Source organism: Mauremys reevesii, linkage group 4, assembly GCF_016161935.1.
Source record: "Mauremys reevesii isolate NIE-2019 linkage group 4, ASM1616193v1, whole genome shotgun sequence".
NCBI lineage: Eukaryota > Metazoa > Chordata > Testudines > Geoemydidae > Mauremys > Mauremys reevesii.
Window position 1 is genome coordinate 95,648,295 of NC_052626.1, and position 27,345 is coordinate 95,675,639.

Consider the following 27,345-nt stretch of genomic DNA (forward strand, 5'->3'; position numbering starts at 1 on the left):
CTACATATAAATACTTGGCTTATATATTGGAACATTTTCTTGTGGATCCCTTTCACAGCAGGCCATATGACCAGCCACAAGAGCAAACAATCAAGGGCTCTGTGTCAATGGTGGCATTGCATTTGCTTGTTGAGGGCTTATATCTGATCCTCTGTGTTTGACATTTTTTTAAATTGTTTGCTTAGGTAAAAATGTGCCAGGGAGCAGAAGAAGTTATATATTTATTAGTCAACTTTGCATTTCACATTAGTTTTACTAAGAAGTTCATTATGTACTTCATGCCAGTAGTTTCCTGAGGCTGCATGAACAGATGTAAATACAGGCTTTGCCTTAAGGAGATTAAAATTTTGAAGTAAATTTAAAGTTCCCAGAAAGATTAAAGGCATCCACTAAAAAAATTAAAAGACTATTTTTACTATGAAAACTGTTTGTTATACTACCTATCCATAGTTGCCTGCAACAGCTGTGAATGGGGGATGGCCCCACTACTCCCTACTGGATGGAATTGGACCGGCTCAGGTTTACATAGCTCTTCCCTACCACCTGAGTTCATTCCGCTGCTTTTTAGTTTAGGGGTACACGCCTATGGTTTTGTAGGCAGAAGTCTCAAAAGGTCTCTTCTCCAGCTGGCCAGGGATGGCTGTGCTGTCATGTTTTTATTCTACCCATCTGGAATTATTTGTATTAATTCTATTAGACAACTTACAGTGTGTTTTTCTTTTATCTAACCAAATGCAAGCTAATGTTGAAGTATAAACAAACAAAAATAAAAAGATTTCGGACAATCAAGTCTGAATTGCTTCAGGTTTGTTAGAATGAGTACAAAGAATTCAGTCTTGAAAATAGTGTTCAGGGATTCCTTACTTGAGAATTTAGTTTAATTTAGTTCTCCCACTTCCAGGCAGGTAAGTAGGGATATCTTTTGTATCTGCTGCACGCTGTAGTGCCTCTACTCCCAAAATTATCATATATCCAGTCTAGAATGCTTTGCAAAGGGATGCAGATGCCCAGGATTCAGCCCAGCACAATTCCATTATCTCTCACTTAGCCTAAGATGTATCCCTAGATCTGACAGAACATGTTTTCACTATGCTGAGAGAAAACTCCTTAGCAATAATGTATCTACTTTGATCCATTTGGGGTTGGTAGCTTTAGAAGTTGCTTGCCCTCTCTGGTTTGATCCAAGCAGCACAACTGAACAACCTGAAGTTAGATCCGAAGAGTACACCAGATTTCCTGTTTTCATGGCTCATTATATAATGTTGAATCTCTGCACAACTATGTCTTTGACAGTGTTAGGAGCAGGATAAAGCAAATTTGGCACCAATTCCTGGCGTATATAGCAATAATACAGGCAATTAAAACAAAAACAGTTTAATCCTAACTACTAACCTCCAAAGGCTCCTATAAATTTCATTTATTCTCCTTACTATGCAAAACAGCCACAAAGATAACTTGGGCTACATCAGACAACAGAGTGGTTTGGCAGAGTAAAGGTTTAAAGGAGTTATTACTATTAATAAAAATCCGACACATAGCGCTGTAAATTCCACAGAGCTTTACGAATGTTGGGCCTAGTTCTGCGCTGACTTATGCTCTATGCAAACTCACTGACATCCATGGGGTTGTACAGGTATAAGTTCTGATGAACTAGAGACATGAGTAGTCTATAAAGAGGCCACCATAAAATACAAACACTGATTATACCCAGGAGACTCCTCAAAGGCTTGACCTATACAGTGGTGGTTGTGGGAATGTGCTAATTGCTACAGGAGCATCTCTGAGCCTTCTGAATAGAGGATTCAAGTGTTGACTGGAGTCTTCTCTGTGTAAAATCCTGATAGACTGTTTTACTGCCACCCTTAGGTGGTGCTGCAGAGAATAGAAGGAAAATTGACTATTCCCTGGGGCTTTCTATTTCCTTGTGAATTCAGGGGCCACCACTCTGCCCTCTACAACCAACTTCATTGGTAAAGCCTGAGCCAAGACAGTAACATTTTAAAAGTGTATTCAGTTTGGCACCTGCATATTTATGTTCACTCTCCCCCATCCTCTCCCCCACCCCCCGCGACCAGATTATTTTTCTAACAAAATATATCCTTTGCTTAAACTGATATAATAATTTTAGAGTGCCCAGGGCTAGAAGAGACTTTTGGGGCTACTCGTTCCATTTGAACACGCTCCAAATTGTGTGGATCTAAGAAATGTTTAACCCCTTAATTTAAAACATACATTTAGAGTAAAATCAACTGATGCTGTCCACTCGTCAGTGTTGCTTTCTGCTGTTCAAGACTGACTGTCCTGCATTACATTATGTGTGTGGTATTAAAAAAATTCACACAATAGTATGATTACTGCTGCTCCGAGGGCCTCTCAAAAATCGTGTGTGTATTTCATGAGGAAATCCCTGTAAGCAATATTTAAAATTAAATATTAGTTCTGTGCAACATGGCCTCAGGAGCCAATGCAAGAATCATCTGACCACTGTGGCATTTGCTTTGGGAAAGTTTTGTAGAGCTCTCTTACCCCAGAGCATCTGAGAGAGATGTGAGGTGGCGTAGGTCAGGGGAAAAATCCCATTTCTCTGAGAGACTGCGCATCCAACAAAGATCAGAGATTCTGTGAAAGCTCTTCACTTTTCCATTTCCCTTTTTGACCAGTAATTCTGTTTGTGGCCAGTCTAAAATCAGGCAGGTCCAGTAGGAAAAGCATTCAGATGGAGTTCTCCCATCACTGTTCTACAAGGCACTGGTGAGACCTCATCTGGAATACTGTATGCAGTTCTGGTCTCCCATGTTTAAGAAGGATAAATTCAAACTGGAACAGGTGCAGAGAAGGGCTACTAAGTTGATCCAAGGAATGGAAAACCTGTCTTATAAAAGGAGACTCAAAGAGCTTGGCTTGTTCAGCCTAAGCAAAAGAAGGCTGAGGGGAGATATGATTATAAATATTCCTCTATAAATATATCAGAGGAATAAATACCAGGGAGGGAGAGGAATTATTTAAGCTCAGTACCAATGTGGATACAAGAACAAATGGGTATAAACTGGCCATCAGGAAGTTTAGACTTGAAATTAGATGAAGGTGTCTAACCATCAGAGGAGTGAAGTTCTGGAACAGCCTTTCAAGGGGAGCAGTGGGGACAAAAGACATATCTGGCTTCAAGACTAAGCTTGATAAGCTTATGGAGGGGATGGTATAATGAGATAGGTCTTTGACTATTAGTGGTAAATATGCCCAATGGCTTGTGATGGGATGTTGGATGGGGTGGGATCTGAGTTATTACAGAGAATTTTTCCTAGGTGTCTGGCTGGTGAGTCTTGCCCACATGCTCAGGGTTTAGCCGATAGACATATTTGGGGTCGGGAAGGAATTTTTCTCCAGGGCAGATTGGCAGAGGCCCTGGGGGTTTTTCGCCTTCCTCTACAATGTGGGGCACGGGTCACTTGCTGGAAGATTCTCTGCACCTTGAAGTCTTTAAACCATGATTTGAGGACTTCAGTGGCTCAGACACAGGTTTGATACAGGAGTGGGTGGGTGAGATTCTGTAGCCTGCGTTGTGCAGGAGATCAGACTAGATGATCATAATGGTCCCTTCTGACTTTAAAGTCTATGATTCTATGATCTACAAGGTGCAGGTGCCTGTGTTTTGGCCAATCATCTCATCGGTCAAAGTTCCATGTTACATGAAAGGCTGGCAGTGCGCCTATTTCCACAGTGCCCCCTTGATTACTTATGTAAGCCATAGCAGTGGTGTTGTCAGGCTAAGTTCTGACTGGTTTTCCTTTTAGCCAGTCTTGAAAGTACAACAGTGCTCTCTTTGCTCTTCGCGTCTCTCTCTTGTTGAAAGACTGAGTCAGGCTCTCCCACCCCTATCCCCCCTTTAACACTCATTAGAAAGCATGTGCCCCTAAACTGGGACATTCGTGTCTACTGCAAAACCAAATCACTCTCCACATTCCAGTGGTAACACCTTCCCAAAGAAAGGGGTTATTGTAGCCAGGTCTAGATTTTGCAAGACAGGTTTGACCAATATTTGAATCTGGAGGATGCCAATGCCAGCTGATATGAAAGGAGAAATCTCCACAGCAGTTTCATATAGAGGTTATAAAATTGCTCCTCATCCAGGTTATCTGTTACAGTCCTTAAAAGCCTATGGGGCTCACACTGTGGCACCATTGTTCCTGAATAGTCTTCTTCTGGACTGGAAAAGATTTCTGACCTATAGCATTTTTAAGAGGGACCCTAGTTATTGCAACATATGATCTCAAAAGGAAGAGTGCATTTTCTACTACAATCACTATCCCTCTGGGTTTTTCCACATATCCATTCAATCTCATGATCTTTTCGAAGCTAGGCTACTGACTCCCCCGGTACAGCAGACCTATCTATTTTAGCTATCCAATGCATGCCCCTCCCAATGTTGCAAACTAATTTCTTAAGAATAGCTTATTGCAAACAGCTATGTGCAGTTACAGGATCTCAGGTTAAAGTAATGACATCAACCTTGGAGGGAAAATGGACTGAATTTGTGTAAATCACACTCAACAATCTTTTAACAAATGTCCTGGATGTTCTACTGAGCTCATATTATTCTAGTTCTGATACATTCCGCTAAGCCAAAAAGGAATTCCTCCCATTCGCAAAATGTGTACATTTAGGTCAACCCATTGTTAATATTTACATTTGCACAAAGAGAAAAATTGCTCTGATCTCCATTCTGCATCACTAGGAATGGCTGTTGAGTGATGCTAGCCTCTCAGATTCCTGAGATGAACATACCATCTTACCATGCAGAAAGTTAGTCTCTGATGGTGCAGTGAGAGAATTCAGATGGAAACTCTGCTCTATAGGTGGGTACCAAACATTGCAAAACCTGTTGAGAGATTGCACAGAGCTGACCTGACATTCTGCTTCACAATAAAGGGTTTATATAGAGCTTTCTGCATCTGCTTTGCATAACTAAGTAGAGAGGGAACAGTACGGCAAAAAGGGATAAGACTTCTAAAATTAACTCTCAAATATTATCCTGCTCTTGCTTGGTGCACAATTCTGTAGCAGCTCTCCTCTGGAGTATGTTATTCCATATTCCTGGTTCCATATATCCAGTGGAGGCACTCAGCATTTATGTCATGTATGATTCTTCAACCCACAGATTCACTTCTTCCCACTGTCTTCTCCCACCTGCTTCATAGGTAGGAGCCCTTATCTTTTAAGGCAGTGCTCTTTAGGCACTGTTCACACTGTCCTTGAAGGTAGAAGTTGCCAGCAGAGAGAGAGAGAGAAAATCTACCTCTCTGTCTCAATTCCTGCTTAGAGAAACATTTAATCCAGAGAGAGCAAGGTACAAAAACTAAACTGGTCTTTCATGTGGCAGAACAAAGCACTACTACTACTGAGGTAACAAAGTCAGCTCCACTCGCTTCACATTTAAGAACAGAACTTACATTATGTAACCTGCCTTCTTGAATACGCAGTATGATGATGCAATAACTAATGCATCATAGAACAATCATAGAATGTCAAGAATGTTTCTAGACAGATTTGTTTACAATCTAAGTAACCTAAATAGTAACTTTCATAATAGGTGTCCTATCTCTGGTGCATTTTGTGTATGTTGCTGTGAGACAGAAAATACAAGAGCACATCTTTGCACAACGATTGCAATAACAGATGAATAAACATGCAACATGACACCTCACACCTGCTATTTCATCACTCTAAATACCTTATGCACATTCAAATATATTTAATAGAGTGGAAACTTTATACGGTAGTAATATCTTTATGGAAGCAGTAACTGTTTTGGAAACTTTCAAATTAAAAGCAAAAATAAAAAATAATTGTTAACAAGTTAGTATTGTTTCATTAAGCTATTCACCTAATAGTTTCCTGATAAACACCTAGACAGAGCAAGGGAAGGGTATTGACCTACAATGTCACATAAGCCTTATAGAATCGGAATTTTTGCTGGTGTATTAGCTGTGAGAAGTTCCATTTGAAGTTCCATTAATATTAGTATGGTGCTTTGGAGATGAAAAGTGCTGTTATGAATCTTGTAATATTCTATTTGCCTAGGCAGAGTATTTTTATTTGATGAGTGAATAAGATACCATTAGTTTTTTCATTACCATCCTGGTAAGGACAGGCCCATAGCTTTTGTGCCTACTACATTTATATAACAGTTTTGCAAGGTTGCAATATACTCTTACACCTTTGCATTGGGCTTATTAATCTTTGTAGAATATGTAAACAGCTTTGTTACATTTTTCATAAAACTATTAATAAATTTGTCCAGTAGCTTTGTTTCCCACACAGATACATTTGCTTCATCACTCAAGAACTTTTTACAGGATAGTTGATTTTTTTTTATTTAAAAAATTAAATAAACTATTTTCCCTATTATATACACAATAGCCGTCTTTGCTATCTTGAGGATAAGTTAATAATATTGTTAGTAAAGTATTTGCAGGTCTACAGGCATTATCACACTTAATGACTATTCTGAATTACTTTTATATCATCCCCAAAGTGCTACCAAAGATATCTCTTAATATAGCTACATTTTATATGAATGAAAACAAACACACTGGATCAAATTAATTCCCGCTGTAACGCCACTGACTTCAGGGTTGTTACACCAGGGATGAATTAGAGATGCATTTCACTTCAGAATCTCTGCAGCCTTCATTCTTCTAATCTTTCCATAACAGTCTTTGCAGGAACAGAGACAAGTGCAGGCAAGTATCCTGCCAATAAGTGAGTTAACAGGAATCGCTACAAGTAACAAAACTGTCAACTGAAAAGGACCAACAATTTGAACTAAGTACAAACACAGCCAATGCTGTGTAATGGATTATGGGTTTTATAGAGTTTTAGAACATAAAGATACAAATTCATGACTGTTTATTTATGGGAAGGGAAATAAGTCCTGCAGTGTCACACTTCCTATTTATAAATAGTATTTGTATTTTGTCAATACTTTTCTTAATGCAATTAAAGACAAAAACAAAAAATCCCTCACACACCGAAGGCCTTGCATGGCAAATTTGAGTAATGTGGGTATAAAAGTAACCTATTTCTTCCTTACTTATTTCTTCAAAAAGTGAGCAGCAGGTGCTCAGCAATTTTCAGGATGAGGTCCTCCATCCTGGGTCAAACTTTCATATTCACTTCTATTTTCCGACCATAGTCAGTCCTTTATTAGTAACAACAATAAAACCATCATTGAGGGGGAAAAGATGGAACTCTGGGTGGCACTGTTCTGCAGAAACCATCTTCTCTATTCGTTTGGCTATTACTGGCCACTCTCTTTCTTTTAGGAATTTCCTCACCAATATTCCTGGCATGAATACTAGCCTAAAATAGGTAAGTATCTTTGTTTTTTACCCAATTATTTCCCTGAGTCAAAGTTCAGGAGTTTCCAAATTCTTTGTTGTATGGTTTCCATGATGGAGTGAGGGGCCATAAAGCAGCTAAGAGAAGGCCACGGCATAACAGAAGACATCACTGTTTCCTTGCATCTCACATTTCTTTTCTCCATGGATCCTCTGGATCTGCAGTAGTGGAAGGGCAAATCTTCCTCCCAACCCAAACCACATAGTCCTCAAATCCTTCTTCTTTGTGGGGTGCAATGCCCAGAAAAAGTCTCTGAGCCTCTTGATACAGTCCCACGGATTACTTTTCATAGAAGGGCTGGAGTAGAGGGAGAATGACCTGGGCCGAAGAGGAAATGGAATGGCTTTGTCCTACTCCTTCAAAAAACCATCACAAAAGTGTGGAAGAACAGCTGAAGAAAAGCTGTCACATTCACAAAACGCAGAAGCCAGAGATATCCCTCAATGCCAGAGGTAGAATTGACACAGCAGCCCACATTTCCTTCTTCAGAGAGGACAACACACACACACCTTCACTGCAGAGATGGGATTTACAAAAATCCCAGTAGTGCCTACACACCCATGAAGTCAAAAGTAAGTAAGTAAGTGAAGAACTCACACCTAACCAAATTAATGAGCTCCACTCCTAAGGACTGTTCAAGATAATCACAAAATGAGTTGTGAAGGAATTCTGCCTTCTGCTGAAACTAAAATGTCTTATTAAATCTACAGTGGAGACGTTTAAAAACCTTTCATGAGAACAGATTCCTCTCTTCTTCAAAATATCCCTTTTTTGAAAAAGAAAATCACAATTGCCCTAACTTGAGCCCATCACAGAGAGATCATTACATTTGTCTTTATAGAAAATCATATTTATTCTAGTGTCTACATTTAAAGGTAATTTCAGTCGGAAAATGAAATGGTGCTATCTTGACCTTTGTCTTGCATGGTTCATGAATTACCGACACATTACAAAATGCCCCAACCCTGCGGAAGCTTTGAAATATCGTAATGTCTTTCTCGTAAGAGAAATAAACTTGGTATGCCACTAAAAGGCATTAAATTATTTTCATTCTGCCACACAGAATCTAAAACACTTATGCTGTTTTGATTTCAAAATCCTTGGAGAACAATTATGCTCTTAGGACCATAAGACTCTATTATAAAGTCCTCAGAAACCTAGCATGACTTCAATAAATCCTCAAAACACTACAAAGCAGTTACTCAGCTTGAAGAATGAAAACATGAGTTCATCCACGAAAAAGTCAGGATGTAAATACTACTCATACAGCATTCTGCATTTCCTAATATATTTCTTCTTCAAAATTATGGCAACATTTTAAATCAAAGTTGCAATACTATATATGTACTTAATTTTCATATCAAATTAATATTAAAACATTTATTCAGGGTTTGTAATTATATTCAAAATAACACTTCTGTGTTTTATATAATGACATAGATGCGGCAGATATGGTTTACGGCATTTATTGTCAATTAACTATGCATATTTATTGCATAGATAGTGTTATATAAATATATATACATTTAGGATTCAGTACAATTGTCTTATTAAACCTACAGTAGGAGATTGTTAAAAAGTAAAATCCTTACATGTACAAATGTGTGAGTTTTCATTAAAACACAAAAATTCACATTATGAATACATTACTTACTGCAGAAGGAGATCTAAAAAGAAAAAAATACATTTCAGAAGTCATTACTGTAAATTACCTATGGATTATGGGACTCAGACTTAAAAAATTGCATCAACATTATTTTTGGCAGACAAGAATGTCCATGTATAAGTACAGTCTTTCACTATAAATATATAATAAACATGTTTGCAAGTATATCTCTAAGTCTTTCCAGAAAAAGCACAAACTATTAATTAAACTAATTTTTCATCCTTTTTTAAAGAGTAACAACAAAAACATTTCAATCAAAATAGAGGGAAATTACAGGGGAAGGAGGAACAACGAGAGAAAGAAAAAAGACCTATATTCTCAGATATTAAAAAAAAAAATCAATCCAGCTGGAAAACAGGGCCTAGAAACTTTCTGCCAACAGCAGCTGAGAAGCTTCATTACAAGTCTATTTTTCCAGACATTATGTTTCATTTGGCTGCAAGGGTCACATGACAGCTGCAAACTAACGCCTTAAGGTTTGTTTCTGCCTCGCTGTGACACTGACAGGCTGTGAGAGACTCCCAACACCACAGAAAGACATTTTTTTCCTTGTTTCCATTACATCATCCAACCAGTACTGGGGGAGGGGGCACAGCTGGTGGCAGCTGCAGTACCATCTGCTTTCTCCTTACAGTGCCTGCTCGTTTGCTCTGTAGGTTCCTACTGATATTGACGGAGAAGGCACTTTGTTAAAGACACAACATGCCATTATGTGACATATATTTACAATTATTTAGGAACAAATTACTCTCAAGATCAGGAAAGCTGCATCAATGCATCAGGTAGACTCCTGATCATTTTTAATCATAACAGTACAAAACCACAAACACTAAAACACTTCATGATTAATAGAATCAAAGTGCAAAGGAACAACCCACCATCTGCCTTTTACAACGTGAACAGTCAAAACTAAAACTCTACAGTCAGCAATATTTGCAAAAGTTTAAAAAAAAAAAAAAAAAAGAACTCTCCAAAATCAGAGATTAGCTGGAGTAAACTGGAAAGACAACTAAACAATATTGGGATAATATGTATGCGTAGGTGTCTGTATTGTTAAATGGACTCAGAACATGATATAATTTAGTAGTTCACAAAGAGAAAAAAACCTTGCATCACTCACTGAGAGGACTGTGCAAGTGACAAGAACTTTATCGCTTCTTTAATAAAGTGCTATACATTTTATTGTGCTATCACTGTACTTCCAGATGATGGTTCAAGTTGATTTTATTTTACTGCACCGTTTATTGAAAAATGAAGGGTGCTTACATATTCTTTATGCACAAAGAGTCACACATTTACAAACCTTCTTTTAAAAATACTTGTTCAGCCACACTGTAGATACAGCTGAAGAACTGTAAATTTAATGATTGTATCTTTTCTACCAATCATGAACTGAGGTCTGGAGAGATTGGTAACTGAATGCTCTGGAACTCCGTTAACTTCAGAGTTCTATCTGTTTTACACTGGCGTATCTGGAGATAAGTATCTAGTCTTTTGTCTAGATACAGGTTTGGCTGTGTGCATCTCATCAGACAATTATTTCAAAAGGTTAAATTTGCACTACTTACCATACATTTTGCCTTCATCTGATAAGATGATTTTCCTCCTCCCACATGGTGGATAGATAGCTAGAGCCTCCTGAAAGCTCTGTTCAATGTCAGGGCTCCAGACACCTTCTGCATCATTGTCAATAGGTTTATCTGCAGAATCACTCATTCTTTCAATGTCTTCGGCAGGGCTTTCGCTGCCGCTCCAGCTGCTGGGCTCAATGATGGTGGCTGGGGTCTCCAAGCCTAAGCCTGGAGTCTTAAAGAAAATAAACCTAAAAAAACAAACAAACAAACAAAAGATATTAAAGATATGGAACTTAACATGAACATTCCTTGGCTACTCCCAACTCGAAAATAACTTGCACAGAGCTTGCCAGCAATGGGCACAATGTGAAAGTGCTATTGTGATTAATGAGTTTGTAAAAACCCAATAAAAAGTAAAATACAAACACAATTCCATCCCGAAACATCTGCAGAATGAGTGTCTTGAAACAAAAGCCATTAGCCACACTTCACTTTTTCTGCACCACTACATATAGGAATAGGGTATCAAGTTACTTTTTAAACACAGTATAACTTGGTGAATACCTAATACTAGAAAAAAAATCAGTTGAATGTAATATATTCAATTTGAATTTTCATTGGAAGACTTAAAATAATGGGGCAGATCTTCAGTTGGTACAAATTCGTGTCACTCCACCAACTTCAACGGAAGTACACTGGTTTACCCCAACGAGGATCCAGCCCATTAAATCTAAAAAGAAACATGTTAAATAAAATAAAACTACAAATTTATCCCAGATATCAATGGAGTTAGTAGAACTGCACCAGGGATGAAATCAGCCCAGTATGGTTAATTGGGAAATATTGAGATGCTTAGATCTTACTAAATGAATAACACAGAGTCTGAACTATACATAAGGTGAAATCTTTAAAACAATAATAACAAAGAAAGGAATAACTACAGAAGATATTACACATTTAATCTGTTTTAAAAAGTCTCTGCCATGGAACTACATCAGAACAAAAATTACAAGCTTCAAGTTGCTGAATCAATTTAATAAGAAATAATTCAATATAGCAGCACCTGCTAACACCACTACAGCTACAGATCTGTCAGTGTTCCTTTTATATTTTTGAGAGAAATACAACTCTGCTATAAAGGTTTGCTTCAGGCTAAAATTTGCAATACCTGACCAAATTCATCTCTGGTGTAACTCTTTGGAAGTCAATTATGCAACACCAGGAATGAATTTGACTCAACATGTCTAGGCATACCACATTTTTATTAAGGAAAAAAAAAGACATTTGGTGACTTTCGTTACATAAATAGGAAGGGAATTTAAAAAAATGAAATTAAATGAAACCAAACCTCTCAACTTCCAAACTCATTTATTTGATTTATTTTGAAATGAAGGACCATGATATGCCTTCTCCACATGAAAGTGGAGAGAGGGGAAATCAGACACCTCTACAGTACAATCCTAGTTCCCACAAACCCTTCTGCAGGCTAATTGCAGATGAGGAGTATGGCAGGCTAAGCAACATTCATCTTCCCGCCTGTATCCCACAAAAACAGCAGGGGAAAGTCAGTATAACCAGAGGCTTTAGCAGCTTTCCTGAGGACACCCTTCCATTTTGAGGAACTCCCTTACAGAGATGCTACTGACAGCAAGCACTGTTTGGGGAGAGTCAATCTGTAGGACCCAATCCAGCCAGAGGTAGATGATGCCTTGGAAAAATGTGGAGTCAAAACTAGAAGTGGTCCCTCTATCCCACATTAAATGGCTGGATTTCCAAAGGCACTGAGCATCTGCAACTTCCTCTGATCCCAGCGAGAACTGAGGTTGCTCGGGATAAGGATCTAGCCACAAGAAAAATGTTCCACACCCATGTTCTTTTCTACCTGAAGGCCTTATTTACCCCATATTGGTTTTAAAAATTTCATCACATCAAAAATGTTTGTGACTGCCTACCATTAATTTCAGGATTAATCTGTACCTAGAAAACCTTTTAACAAAGCAGTATTACAGGCAAAGCAGGCAGGAACACGGAGGTTAGTAGCCAACTGAAAAACAGTATACTGCACAGCAGCGGCATGTGAGAGTGGAAACTTCGGCTAACAATACCAGGGCAAAAACCTACTCTCAGAAAAAGTACTATGGGAACTTTGTCATCCACAGAAAAGAGATGGTTCCTTGATTTTTATATGACATCCAAAAGAGAAACACACACAAACACCTCAGAAGGTTGAGGGGCTGGTTTTACCCCAAGAGGACTCACACTTTGTGCTCAAATCACTGAACTATTCCCTATATCAGCAACATCTACACAAGATGGGCAAGAACTGAAGAATAACCCAGCTGCAATGCCTACTAAGTGGGGAATTTTAGGTAAGTGAGAGTAATCATATTCTAATTAGGGTAATGACATTCTTCTAAGGACAAGAGTTTTTATTAAAAAATAATAATAAATTGCATCAGATCCTTGATGGCCTCTAACGATCAAGAACTCAGGTTTATATTTCATCCGAAGAAGTGAGCACCTCCAGCAGCACAGCCCTAATGACATACTGGGGCATTTCTTCACTATAGACTCAGAGGGGACGCATGCCAACTACTAGAGCACCAATGCCATTTCCTGAAGCATGCAGGCAAGCCATGTAGGTCTCCCATTCTAGTTCAACTGTGCTCCACAGGGTCATAGCCCAAAATCTTGAGCACTCCCATATAAAATTATTCTGAAGAAACATCTAGGAAAACATTAGTGTAGGCTCCAAAGTAATTCATGTTACTTGATATTCATGTTGGACCTCACACTGTGTAAAATGATGATATTTCAACTGACTTTCTGTCTCCCTTTCTCATCCCTTCCTACCTACTTGGGTCATCTTCAGGTAAAACTACAGCTTCTACAAATCAGTGTTTAGCAGCCTCTAAAGCGTAGGACAAGCATGTGTTTCTTGTCAAATGTCAGTATGGTGGGGGAGGGGAGCAATCTGTTGGAAATAAGCTCACATGTACTGAAGGAAGCTTTTAGTGAATTCCATTTTTGTGAATGCTGACACTGCAGATCAAGCCAGCAGACACAGAGGGGAAAAAAAAACAACTTGTATCCCAACTAGTAAATGACTCCCTCTTATTTCAGGAGAATAATGAACTACTCAGTTAAGTCACTTATATTTCTACACCACGTATCAAAAGGCCATTTTACTTCAGATTATAGTTTGAATTCTAAGGCCTCAACCATGATGAAACAATTCAGTGTTAATGTTCTAGAGTTCAAAGTGACTATGTGAGGGATTACAATTTATTTGCCATTAGACACGCTATACTACACACTTATTAGGTGCTCTAAAGCTAATAAAAAAATTGGAATTTTGCACCAATTCCTGTGAAAAACATATTCCATTCATGCACTTCTTTGACATGTGTACATTTCAACACTCAAAGTAACACCTTTCTATGAGAGAGGATTTAATGAACTGGAAACAGGAAGAAAAAAAAAAGATATATATGTGTACGCTCACACACACTCTTAAACCAGGATGAATGGTTCCACCATTGTTCTCCAACACATTACAACTTATCTACCTTACCCTTTAAATAATACCCATCACTTTCATGTGCCTCATTCCCTGCCAAACAAAACAAAAATGTAAACCCTCATCATTGATCCCCAAATCCAGACAAATATGTTCTTTCAATTCTCCCTTTTGTAGCTCCTGGGGTTGTTTTAGATGCCTCTTTTCAGATTTCCCTTTCAGTTGCTGTGTCCTGTTCCCTGCACCCTTTATTCTGTATTTCTGTTCAATTCCCATTGTGCAGATAACCTTTTAACTGCAGGCCATACTAACCTCTGCCTGACTATATCTTTCCTGCATTTGCTCTCCCTTAGGTTTGTCTGCTTCTTCCTCTCGCCTGTCAGTCAAACCTAACCATATTGATGTCTTCATGTAGTTACGCTCTTCCTGCATGAGAGCTAAAGTATCAGCAAGGCTGTAAATTTGGTACCCCCTCACTGCCTCAGAAGGAATAAATTAAACAAAATAGAAAATCTCAGAGGGCCACGTTGAATTTTATAAACATATTTTAATGGTCATTATCAACCCAGCAATGCTTCATAAAGACATAAGAAATGGTTTTAGTATATAGCTAAATGTAACGTATATCCATTCATATTTAGCTTGTTGGAGCTTTACTTAGAAAAATTCCAAGAAATGAGGGATAACTTGTATAATACCTCGTCAAAAACAATCCATCGACTTACATTCTGGAACTTCTCACTAGAGGAAAGGTTTTGTTCAGCTGAGTACAGCACATCAGACCTAAATTCTCCATTTTTAGGCCCCTGCATTTTGAGCAGTACAAACATAGGCCTGGTCTTGCAAGCTGCCATTCACAGGTAGAAAACTAAAGTCAATAGAGCTCCATAAAGGTGCAGAATGACTTGCAGGATTGGAACCACAATGTGCAAAAGATCTTTCAGCATTTGCACGGAGGATTGGTCAAAAAGAAGTCTAAAACACAGGGTTTGTCAGAGCTGGATAATCTTTTACACTAGCCTGGCAAAATTCAATTGTGATTTTTTTCATTCAGTCGAGCTGATGTGAATTACCAGCATATAGATTCTAAATTGTGCTTTTTCACTGGCATATTGTCCCCAAAACCTGCTTTACTGAAACAGGACTGATCCTCTCTCAAGTACCAGTATGGGGAATCTGGAAGGAGTAAAAACTTGAATTACTTCAGAGAACTGTATAACTAAGCTGATAAATATGATTATACTGCTCCTAAACTACTGCTCACACGTAGTCCTCCTAAATTCTCATCTCTACCCACCTAGGATGTTTTATTGAATCTTTTTGGCACCACCTACAATGGTGTCTTCACAGACCTTTAACGTGAGAAAGGACCATTATGATCCGCTAATCTGACCTCTTGAATAATGTGGGACAGAGAATTTTACCCAGTAATTCCTTAATCTAGCCGAATATCAGCCCTGGTCAAGCTGCCCCTTTTGGATACTCAGGCTGCTGTGCTGGGGTCCCACCACAGGCCTGTGTGCTCTTAAGCTTCTGTTGGTCTGATCTGAGTAGGCTCCAATGCTGTCTCCTTTTGTGGTCTCTTCCCGGGCACAGACTATCTGTTAATCCTTCAGGGAAGTCAGACCTCATGCTCCAGCTGCCCTAGGACCAGTGCTGATCTCCCAGGGCACCCCAGTTGCTTAAGCACACCCTCCATAGAGTTCCAGCTTTGTGGGCTCTCTGGTTTACAGTTCATCTGTCCACAGACACAAGATGAAAAATCGGGATGGGGTGGGAGGGTAGGCGCCTATATAAGACAAAGCCCCAAATGTAGGGTGACCAGATGTCCTGATTTTATAGGGACAGTCCCTATAACTCTTTGCAAAATCTTCTAAAACCAATCACTTTACGTTAGACAGCAAAAGAAACATACAGATCTAGACAAAGCAACAAACAACGATATTCCATTCCTTGTTTCGCCACTCAACCCCTCTGCTGCAACTCTCTTCTTGAGTTCGCCCCCGGAACATGGAGTCTGTTCTTTCTCTCCTCTCACCGGCTGGTCCTGCAGTCAAAAAAACTCTCATCTGTCAGGTGACTCCTTGGATCAGCCTTGTCAGGTGATTGTGACATTCCCCTGGAGTTATCTGGACCAGTGATCTGCTAGGTCACTCCAATCCTTGACTCTGGGAGCCAGCCTTACCCTGCTCTGCTGTGAGAACCCCCACTCCTGGGCTGTTCACACACAGCCTCTGGCATGTAAACTGCTTGGATTGTGCAACTGAATGACACTAGTCAATATCTCCAGTCCCAGACACAACCCTAGGAACCTCTGTCTTGCAGCTGGACGCCGCAAACTTATATGAGTTCATCAATTTAACAAAGAAATTGATATGTACCAGGCTTGTTATCCAAAGGGGAGTCGCTGACATGTTTCAAACTAAACGCACTGCTTCAGGTAGAATAAACAAACGAATGTATTAACTACAAAGATAAATGTTAGTCAAAGCACAACAAGTCGGCAAAACACATTCTAAGCTGATCTGAACACTTTCAGTGCCATTACAAACTCAGATGCTTCTCACCACAGGCTGGCTGGTTGCCCTTCAGCCAGGCTCTCCCCTTTGATCAGTGCTTCAGTCACTTGGTGGTGGTCTGTAGATGGAGGTGGAATAGAGAGGAAGAGTATGGCAAACATCTCTCCCTTTTATCATGTTATTTCTTCCCTCTTGGCTTTGTCCCCCCACTCCACTTCAGAGTCAGGTGAGCATTACCTCATCGCAGGCCCAAACTGACCAAGGGAAGGGGGGTGACTCATTCGAGAGTCCAACAGATCCTTTCTTGCTGCCTAGGCCAGTGTCCTTTGTTCCTGTGAGGCTGGGCTGGGTTTGTCCCATACATGCCCTGATGAGGTGTGAACTTCCCCTCTGCTCCTGGAGAGTTTTGCCTGGGCCTGTTTTAAGCCATGAGGACACATTTTCAGCCTCATAACTTTATGCATGGAATTAGAACCTATAACAACAATGCTCAGCGCATCATGAGCCTTCCAAAGACACCTGACATGACAAACTTTGCATTGGATACCAATCATTTTAAAAGAATGAACATGGGGATGCAAGGTGTTCCCCCGAGGTACAGAATGTCACAGTGATAAAAGTTTCACATCATGTGATGCATTGATCAGTTCCCAGCCCAACTGGCCAGAACCAGCTTTCTTGATTTGGCCACCTTCTTTAGCATACACAGTGCATTGCCCTGGAAGACTTATTCAGATGTCAGAGTCTTGATAGTCCAGTCACCAATCCAGATATGCAGGCACCACTCCCATGTCTCCTTAGCACAAAGTATGAAGCATGAACACAGTACAGATAATCATAAGGATATACTCTGATTTTTTTCCCTCAAGCCATTTCTGAGTTGGTCAGTCCTCCGCAGCCCACTGAAATAAAGATTCTGCCCCACAGCAAAAGGTCAGTTTAATGTTTTCAGTGACACTTGATGACAGTGAAAATAATGCAGCCTCAGTTATCAGTACAAAGTGTACCTCTTTGGTAGGTCAGTGCATCATAGCTTACTATTTAATGAAGAAACCAGTAGCAGAGTTGAGTACTGACAACTCCCGCGAGATACAGAGAACCCCGAGCGACTATCTCAAGCTGTGAGCCTCGTGTACAACACTTGGACAGGGAAGGATGCTCTAACACAGTGGTTTTCAACCTGTGGTCCGCAAACCCCTGGGGGTCCACATACTATGTCTAACGGATCCGTTGTCATTACCGTAGAACAGTGGTTTTCAACCTGTGGTCCGTGGGCTATGTTTAAAATTTCCAAAGGGGGTCCACACCTCCATTTGAAATGTGTTAAGGGTCTGCTAATGAAAAAAAGTTGAAAACTACTGCTCTAACAATCCAATGTTTCCCTCTCAAAGATGGAGTAATGTCTAAACTGTGCTTCTGGTAGACCTGATTACTAAAACCATGTACACAACGAGGTACAGACTTATGAGAAATAAGCCAGTGTTTATACATCATTATTAAAAATGCCTTTACAATCGACCATGTAGGATTGAAGCAAGTTTTAAAACAATATGCACAGGCCTTTTTTTAATACTCTATTTTGCTTTAAAATGGGAAAAAATAATGCTTACAGCAGTACAAATGGACTTTTCCTACTCTTTGAAACATTCACATGGCATTGCTTTTAGGAAAATACTAAATACTCCAATAATAAATATCTGATTATACATAATTTATCTTTATGAGGAAACGTTATAATGACGAACCAACAATAAAGATGTAAATCATTTACAGAGCATCCAAGGGTGAAATCATTACATTAAAATGACTGTATTGTATTTCTGTTACCGGGTCCATTTATCAGCAATAATTCCTTCCAAGGAGAAAGAACACCAGGAGAGAGCAGAAGCCTGTCTCCAACACAAAATATTCATTTTAAACCCAGCCAGACAAATTCAGCAGTTCACATAATGTTTGCCATTAAAATGAAATACAAAAGTTCTTCCTTGAATGCTCAAAAGCTGTAGAGACAGCAGATGAATTCATCTGAAGGTCTAGAGCTTACACCTATTTGGTTTAGACTGTCAGGGTGTTCCTGGGGCTTATTTACACTCAAAAAGTGCATCACGCTACCAATGGAATAAACAGGATGTTAAGCACAAATCAACACTCAATGTTAAAAAAGATTTTGCATATTGAACATCGTGTTAGTAGGCCATAGTCAGCAGCTGATAAGATACAACACAACACAACAGTCCCCGTCCACACTCGGGGTGAAATTCTGGCTTCACTGATGTCGAATGTAGTTCTGCCACTGATGTCAAAGGAGACAGGATTTTATCCTGAAGGTTAATCATGTAAATTACCACGTGTTCAAACACCATGTCATTTTCCGGTGTAAGCGAATGCATGGTGAGTAGTCCTTTCCTCTGGAATGCCCTGATACCCACCCCCAGGCACACTGTGTACCCCAAACTCCCCCTGAAATCCAGGGGAGACCTGGGAGTGCAAGAAATAGAGAGTCAGGCCCAGTAGACATCTGCCTTTTGGAAATTTAAAATAAATCAATAAATCAGCAGATACAGGAAGCTGAAGGACAAAATGCTTATTTGAGTCAATTGCAACGTACTATTAGGCTGCAGAGTGAAGGATAAGATTTTGAATTGCTAGAATATATTGTGACTTGAATATTTTACACCCCTTTCAAATAAAAACAAAAACTGAAAGCTAAGCCCAGCAGCTGCTCACTCTTTCTAGCTGATGCGATCTTGAGTGGCCTCTCCGAAAATGGCAGCACAAACAATGGCTGCAGGACACAGGCTCAGAGCCCTATATCTAAAGTGTTCAGTTGGGTGTCATCTGCAGAGATGCTTGACTGCCCCTTGCAAATGCTGTCGCTTCATCCACAGTACTGTGCCTGTCCTAGCTTGCGTGGCAAATCAATGGGAATGACAATATTTAATTCATCATTCGTTCTAGTATTTCTTTGGGGTTGGAATAAAAGTGAGATTTAAAAAAAAAAATTCTCCTAGCCTCCTTCTAGGAAGCACTAGCACTAAGAACAGCAAAATATAACACCGTTTTACGACTGACTAATGACTGCAAAAAGGCGATCACACAGGTCACTTGACTGAGACTAAATCCAGCCTTTGACTGACTGCAGTGCTCTCTGACCTCTCGCTCTGTTCTGGCTCCTGCACTCCTGTGTACCCAGCCGCCGAACGTTTTCCAGTGGAAATTCACACATAGCCAGCAATCCAAATAAGGGCTGATTTTAGTGCAGTTCAGCCAATTTATCTGATTTTCAAGTCCTTGCTGATAATTACGCTGCGAGAGAAACCATTTCTCCTGCAACTCTGTGAGGTAACCTGAGGGCAAGGCTCAATTTAGCTGCTGCCCTCTGCAGCGGAAGCAGACCGTGCACACATGCCATCCATTGAAAGCTTTGGCTTGTGAACAGTGATGGTAACACCCATTACAAATGTAATACCATGACATGTTAGCCCCAGCTGTATTCCCTTTTTTAAAAAAAAGCAAACAGTGCTACACAGTGGAGCTAGGATTATTTTTATAAATATTTCTACCTTTTAATAATCACCCCATTTTTAGAAGAACATACATTTTGCAAAAAATCTACTTTCAGTCCTTCAGGATCATGTCTTCGTTTGCTTCTTCCCTATGGCTGACTAATTGGCCCTTCACTCTATGACCAACCTTTTTCTTTTTCCCATTAGCTTGTCTTTAGGTGGGAACGTATTTTCAGCAATAGCTGTAAAAGGTGTGTGCCTATTGTGAGTAATGGTGTGCGTGTGTCGGTGGGGAGGGATTGCAAAATCACCTGCTTGAGCAAGTTTATATAAGGTCAGTCATGAAAGGGAGAACGATCGCTATTTGAAGGGTGGTCCAATGTCTTACCAGTTCACATGCAACATAAAACCCTAGTCTATGTAAAACATTTTATACATTAAATATTCTGTAAAAAAAAAAAAAAGTTACAAAAGAGGCACAGGGAAATAAAAGGTTTATACAATTTACCCAGGTACCTTTTTTTGTAAATAGGACATCGACACAGGATTAACTCTTCTCTGAAGTTTTTCATGCCTAGTGACCTGGTTTTATAAAACAATCAAGCTGTGAGTTTTGATACCAACTCACTGAATGGGCCAAATTCAACACTGAAAATTGGAGAGAGAGAGAGAGAGATGTGCATACTTTTATTCCTGGTGTGGTTTGACCCCTGCTTTCCAGATGTTACCACCCATCATCATTTCTTTTAGAAAGGTAAATTGTAGATGAAAACCATAATTGGCCACATCAGTGCAAAAGCTTAAAAAGAAATAAGGTTGTGGAAAAAAGAAACATGCTAAAGAAATGGAAACAAAAATTCACGTAAGTCAAATAAAAAAGCAACAGGATAATAACAACTTGATCTAAATTGTCATGCACCTAAATGTCTCTCAGCAGGTCATTTTTCCTCAACATTTCCTAACCAGAAAATATACCTGAGCAGGCTGATTATTTGTAACAAAGGCAGTGTAATGTAACCTAATAAAACTTTATAATAGGTATGCTGTCCAACACAGCTAAAGCCCTGTCCAGTCAAACAAGTTGGAGGAAGCTAGAATTTCTCATCTCCCATCATTCTTCCTCCTTTCTTCTGTTTCTCCAAGCAAGCGATTTAGCAGTTTCAGCCACTGTAGAGTTCAAGGTAGTTTTTTGTGTGGAGCCACAACTAGATTTGGCAGTTGGGACACCAGTGGAAGGGGGGCTGTATAGCTGGTGAAGAGATTCCAGCAACTGTCAGAGGCAGGTGCAGTCTGGATTGGCAGCTGGGGAGGGAGTCAGGTCATGCTTGGGAGGAGGGGGAGAGTTCAGTCTGGCAGCTAGAGGGGAAACTTGGTCAGGCCATCTTGTGAATATGTTGTGGGTGATGGGGAAGAGAGTCTGGGATCACTCATTAGTGCTGTGCACATGAACAACGTAATAGTTTATCATTCTTAGCTAATCACAACTGTAGCATCAACATAAAATACAATATCCTTGAGTTTTGCTTTTTTCATCATCAAAATTCTAGCTCTTTAATTTTTGGAAAACCTTTTGCTTATTTCCCCAAAAGTGTGATTTTATTAGACATATTTGACATTGACAGGACCTTGCACTCCATAATCTTGACATGAACCATAAAGTCAATACTAGGAGAATGGTTATCTGAAGTGTGCTGCTAGCCAGCATAGATGTCAAGCCAGTTTTAATGTTAACCATCAGAAAACGTGTGTCCCAAATAAAGAATATTAACATACAAAAATTACTCTGCAATTAAACATTAAGGGCTTCTTCAGTCTCCTCTCTCACCAATTTCATGTAGGGTATAAGATAACTACACTCACTTGTATTTGAGACAATGTGATCTAGAAAAGGGGTTCTCAACCTTTTTCTTTCTGAGGCCCTCCCAACATGCTATAAAAACTCCATGGCCCACCTGTGCCACAACAACTGTTTTTCTGCATAGGAAATCCAGGGCCGGCATTAGGGGGTAGCAAGCAGGGCAACTGCCCGGGGCCTCACGCCACAGGGGGCCCAATGAAGCAAAGTTACTCAGGCTTTGGCTTCAGCCCCGGGTGCTGGGGCTCAGGGCCCCGGGCTTCTGCCCCCCATGGTGGAACTTCGACTTTCCACCCTAGGCCCCAGCAAGTCTAACGCTGGCCCTGCTTGGCTGACCCCCTGAAACCTGCTCATGGCCCCCTAGAGGGCCCAGGACCCCTGTTTGAGAACTGCTGATCTAGTGCATAGGCTTCTGAATTGGGACTCAAGAAACTGAGTTGTGTTCCTGGTTCTGCCATTGGGTTGATAGTTATCCTTGTGAACGTTGCTTTACTTCTCCATGTGTCAGTTGCTGCATCTATAAAATGTGGCTAACACTATTTCCTGCTTTTGTGAAATACTTTGAGAGCTATGGATGAGAAGTGCTATGGATGAGCGAAGTATTATTATTATTACAATTACTGACCTCTGTGGAGTGACTTCTGATGGACATTGGATTGAGAGGAGAATCAACGCTTAATACTAAAAATGAACAGAAGCACAGAAACTTAAGAGAAGGCTAATGATGTTCTAACTTAACACGAACAGACCTAAAACTCCTGCAAAACTGATCATAACTTGGTATAATAAGGATGTGCGAGCTCTAATGTGAATTTCCTTGCTTATCAAGAACACACCTCCAGTGAATGAGTCAGTGTATCAAGTGGAAAGGGGAAATGGCAGCACATTTATTCAATAAACAATTCAGCAACTGTACATGAACAGGTAGCCCGTGCAGCTCTATAACTTTATTCAACCCCAAAGGACATAAATTCCTAAGAAGCAGTGGACAAGCTGGATGTGTTGTCCCCAGCTGTCTACAAATCCCATGCCACTTTTTGTTCATGGGTGGGGAAATCATTCCAGCAGCAGGTGCAGAGAGATTTCAGGGCCCCCTCGTGCACTGGATGGCTATATAAAACTCTTCTGGCAGTCTACCAACCACCATCCATAAGGCCTACTGTCCTTTAAACAACCACCTGATCCAGCCTCTCAAATAGGGCACTGTAACTGCCTCAGACCCACTTGAACCAGCTTATTGGATCATATGCAGAACCAGAAGGACACGTCTCTTTTTTGTGGGTTTTTGCTGTTGTCTGAGTTACAACCCAACACGTATGCATACGAGTAATTTTACATGTATGAGAAATCCCCTAAGTTTAATGGGACTGCTCACATTTAGGTTTTTGCGGGACTGAGACCTTAAATATTACCTTATGGAGAAGTTTGGGGGAAAATATTAGAAACAATTCTGCCTAGAGGTTGATATTGGAAGAGAGTGTGGCTTAGTGGTTAAAACACAAGACCATGAGACAAAAGTGCAAGGGGTGAAATCTTGGCTCCGCTGAAGTCAATGGAAAAACCTTCAGTAGAGCCAGGATTTCTATTACCTGCTCTGCCACTAACTCTACATAGAAACATAGGAACTGACATAGGATCAGACCAGGGGTCCATCTAGACCAGTATCCTATCTCTGACACTGGCCAGTACCAGGTGCTTCAATTCATGTTATTTCTAAAAACCACACAGTAACTAACTATAGTGTGCGCACAAGTATAGTAGTCACTTATCAAAAGGAACAATACCAGCTGGTTTTGTTTTTCAACTGCTAAACGGAAATAGGCAGTGTTATGGGCTAATTACCTTCCAAATTTTAAGTCTGAATTGTTTAGTTGTACAGTGCAAAGTAAGCCTTCTACACCAGAAACAACAACAACATTAAAAACTCACTGTTTTTGTATTCCAAGCTGTGCTCTTACCCTTTAATCATGTCACCCCTTCCCTATGCACCCATCCATTCTACATGCAGGAAATATTGTGACATCATCTTGACTCCATAAATCAATTACCTGAGATTAGAAATGATATGTCTATATATTCTGTTCTTCCCTAATACAGGCCAATTCATCTCTGACCTCATAGGGTGCATTCATCTGGGAAACAAAAGAAGAAATTACTCACCTTGTGTAGTAGCTGCAGTTCTTCAAGATGTGCATCCCTCTATGGGTGCTCCACTTCAGGTGCACATGACTGGAGATGTTTCCACTAGCAGTGCCAGTTGCCTCCTTGTGCTGGACACCGAGGCTACAGAGGGATGCACGGTCAAACCAACCTCATTTCCTTCTCTACCCAAATGTCTCCACAGAAAACAGTTTGAAGCAGAGAGGAAGGAGGAGCAGGTAGTCGAGCACCCATAAGGACACACATCCTGAAGAACTGCAGTTACTGTACAAGGTGAGGAACCTCTTCTTCTTCGAGTAGTGTCCCTATGGGTGCTCTACTTCAGGTGACTTCCAAGCATTTTCCCCAGAGGGAGGAAGGAGCTTCAGAACTGAGTCCAGAACTAAAGATAATACTACAATACCTAGTGCCGCATCAGTTCTGACACCATGGATTCAAGTGTAGTGCTTCAAAAATATATGTACTGAAGCTCATGTGGCAGCCTCACATATCTCAGATAGCGGTATGTTCTTACGCAATGCTCTGGATGTTGCTTGTGACTTGGCAGAATGTGCTATCACCCTTTGAGGAGGATAAACCCCTGTGGTCTCATAACAAGTGACAATACATCCATATATCCATTTTGATCGTCTCTGAGCAGAAACTGTGGATCCCTTGGATCTATTCGCGAAGGAGAGAAACAGCCTGGGTGATCTTTGAAATCGCTTGGTCCCATCCAAGTAGAAGGCCAGAGCCCTTCTAACATCCAGATATGAAAACAGGACTCCTGCAGAGTTATGTGGCTTCAGGAAAAACACTGGTAGATGAATAGATTGGTTAAAGTGGAACTCAAAGATACTTATGTAAGAATTTAGGATGTGGGCATAAAGAAACCTTATCCTTTAAGAATACAATTAAGGTGGGGGATCAGCCATCAAGGCACCATTCTGACCAATTCTATGTGATGTAATGGCTACTAAAAAGATGGTCCCCATAGATAAATGGAGTAGAGAAAAGGTTGCCATTGATTCAAATGGATGTTTCATAAGACAACTGAGTACCAAGTTGAGGTCCCAGGTCAGGGTGAGGTCTCTATTCTGTGGGTAGCAATTCCCCAAACCGATCATAAACCTAGACGATACAGGATGAGCAAATATGGAAAACTCCTCTATAGTCAGATGAAAGGCTGATATTGTGGACAAATGGACCTTAATTGACCTAACTGATAATCCCCAATTTCTTCAAATCCATCAGATAATCCAGGATGACTGAAAGAGGCACAGATCCGGGTAGGAAGCAGTGATGTCAGCACCAATGGGAGAATCTCCTCCATATCTGCAGGTAAGTAATACAGGTTAACTTCTTCCTACTATTCAGTAACACCTGTTGCACTTCCTCAGAACAGGAAGATTCTAATCCCACTAACCATCGAGGAACTACACCCAGAGGCAGAGAACCCCTAGACTGGAGCGAAGTATGCGACCCACATCCTGTGAGAGGAGATGAGAAGTGGTTGGGAGCTTGACCAGTGGATGGACGCACAGATGAAGCAGATAAGGGTACCACGCCTCTCTCAGCCAAGCTGGTTCTATAAGGATAACCCTGGCCCTGTCCTGTATGATTTTGTTCATCACCCTCAGTATCAGTGGAGCTGGAGGAAATGCATGAAGCAGTTCCTTCTTCCAGTTCAGGCCAATCCCATTTTTGGAATATGCTGTGGGACTGAGCCTGATGGTACCAGACCAGGGTGCTTACGCTTGCCTGCCTTGTCATTGGTAGGGACTACCTAAGCCCTGTCAGAGCTATGTCTCTCCCTCAAGCTCCAGGGCTTTCCGGCTTTGCTTGTACTGGAGGAGTCCTTTGATACAATGGCACTGAGCCAAGAGATCGAGGCTTTGGAGACCACAGATTTCGCAGGCTTTTTCAGATGAGAGTCCGTACTTCTCTTTTTTGGGAGCTCTCTCAGATGCCTTCAGCAACCTCCCCTTCTTAGGGGAAGGGGCGCTAGACCTGTCCGGAGACAAATGTATGGAGGGGAGGAAGAGGCGGGCCTTCTAATCAGACTCAGATGTTGGTAAAAGTAGGCATTCTGTCATTAACAGTTGAGCTTAATATCCCTCTTCTTCCTTGCCCTCAACTTGATGGGTAGGCAGAAATTGCTCTGCTGGGAGATGTAGGAGTCACCCAAACAATGGGCACATTTAGAATGGCCATTGCTCACAGGTATAACCTCGCGGGAGGAGAGGCAGTGTTTGAAGCCTGGTGAGCCAAGAAGAAAAGGAAGAGGAAGAAAAAAAAAATTATCCTCTTACTACAAACACTAACTATAACTACTACTAACAATACTAACAAATCCTCACAAACAACTATAAGAAGAATATGAAATAGCCAAGGTACACTCCAGAGGGGCACACTAGAGCTTCATCTCAAGCAGAGGTGGTAGAGCAGGAACTGAGGGCGGTTTGCCCGTGCATCCCTGTATAACCTCAGTATCCAGCATGAGGAGCGCATATGTGGGCTGAACAGACACTGCTGATTAAAAATCTGCAATCTAGGGCTCGAGAGGTGCATGCGTGCCTGAAGTGGGTCACCCATAGGGACTCTACTCGAAGAAATGTCTGTTGTTCATCAGGACTTGGGTCCTGTACATGCAAGTGGAAAGCACTGTCTTGCTGAGATACCAAAACTATCCCACACTGTGGGCATCTTTAATTGCTAAACATTTTAAATAAAAGCTACAATGACCAACTATGGCATTTCCAAAACCCAGTATAATAGTTATGTAGTTAGTCTGCACTTCTGCTGTTATTGCTTGCTGGTGAAGCAATTGCTGTCTCAAGCGCTGACTTATGTTTCCCATCTATTTCATCTCCCTGTTGCCTGTGTAGTTTTGTCCTGCTTCTGAAGTGTCAATTTACCATAAAAATAACTTTGCTGGCATCCACCAGGACTGTGAATTCACTGGACCCTGGAATTAAAAAGGAGACAGCACAGAGTAGGGAAGGCACAGATTTGCATGTGAAGAGCCCCACTTTTGGGAGGGGGAGCAGGGATTAAAAAATAGTTCTGAATTCTTCATGGCACATCTGAGACACCAGATTACAATAGCCTCGTTAGGTGGGTGAAACCACATATACATCTAACCTAAGAGGACCCATTCCTTGTCTG

The 27,345-nt window shown here is 40.6% G+C and overlaps 1 protein-coding gene across 7 annotated transcripts in view; it reads right to left on the bottom strand.

Annotated features, from left to right (window-relative positions):
* The window catches only part of TEAD1 (TEA domain transcription factor 1), a 151,523-nt gene extending 134,558 nt beyond the window's left edge, over positions 1-16,965 (bottom strand). For all 7 annotated transcript variants that reach the window (XM_039536327.1, XM_039536329.1, XM_039536328.1 and 4 more), the window contains exons 1-2: positions 16,915-16,965; positions 10,633-10,886 (exon numbers count right to left, since the gene is read on the bottom strand). In XM_039536327.1, coding sequence (XP_039392261.1) covers positions 10,633-10,886; positions 16,915-16,958 — 298 coding nt within the window. In that variant the 5' untranslated portion in view covers positions 16,959-16,965. The remainder of the gene's footprint in view (positions 1-10,632; positions 10,887-16,914) is intronic.
* Positions 16,966-27,345: the final 10,380 nt, after the last annotated feature.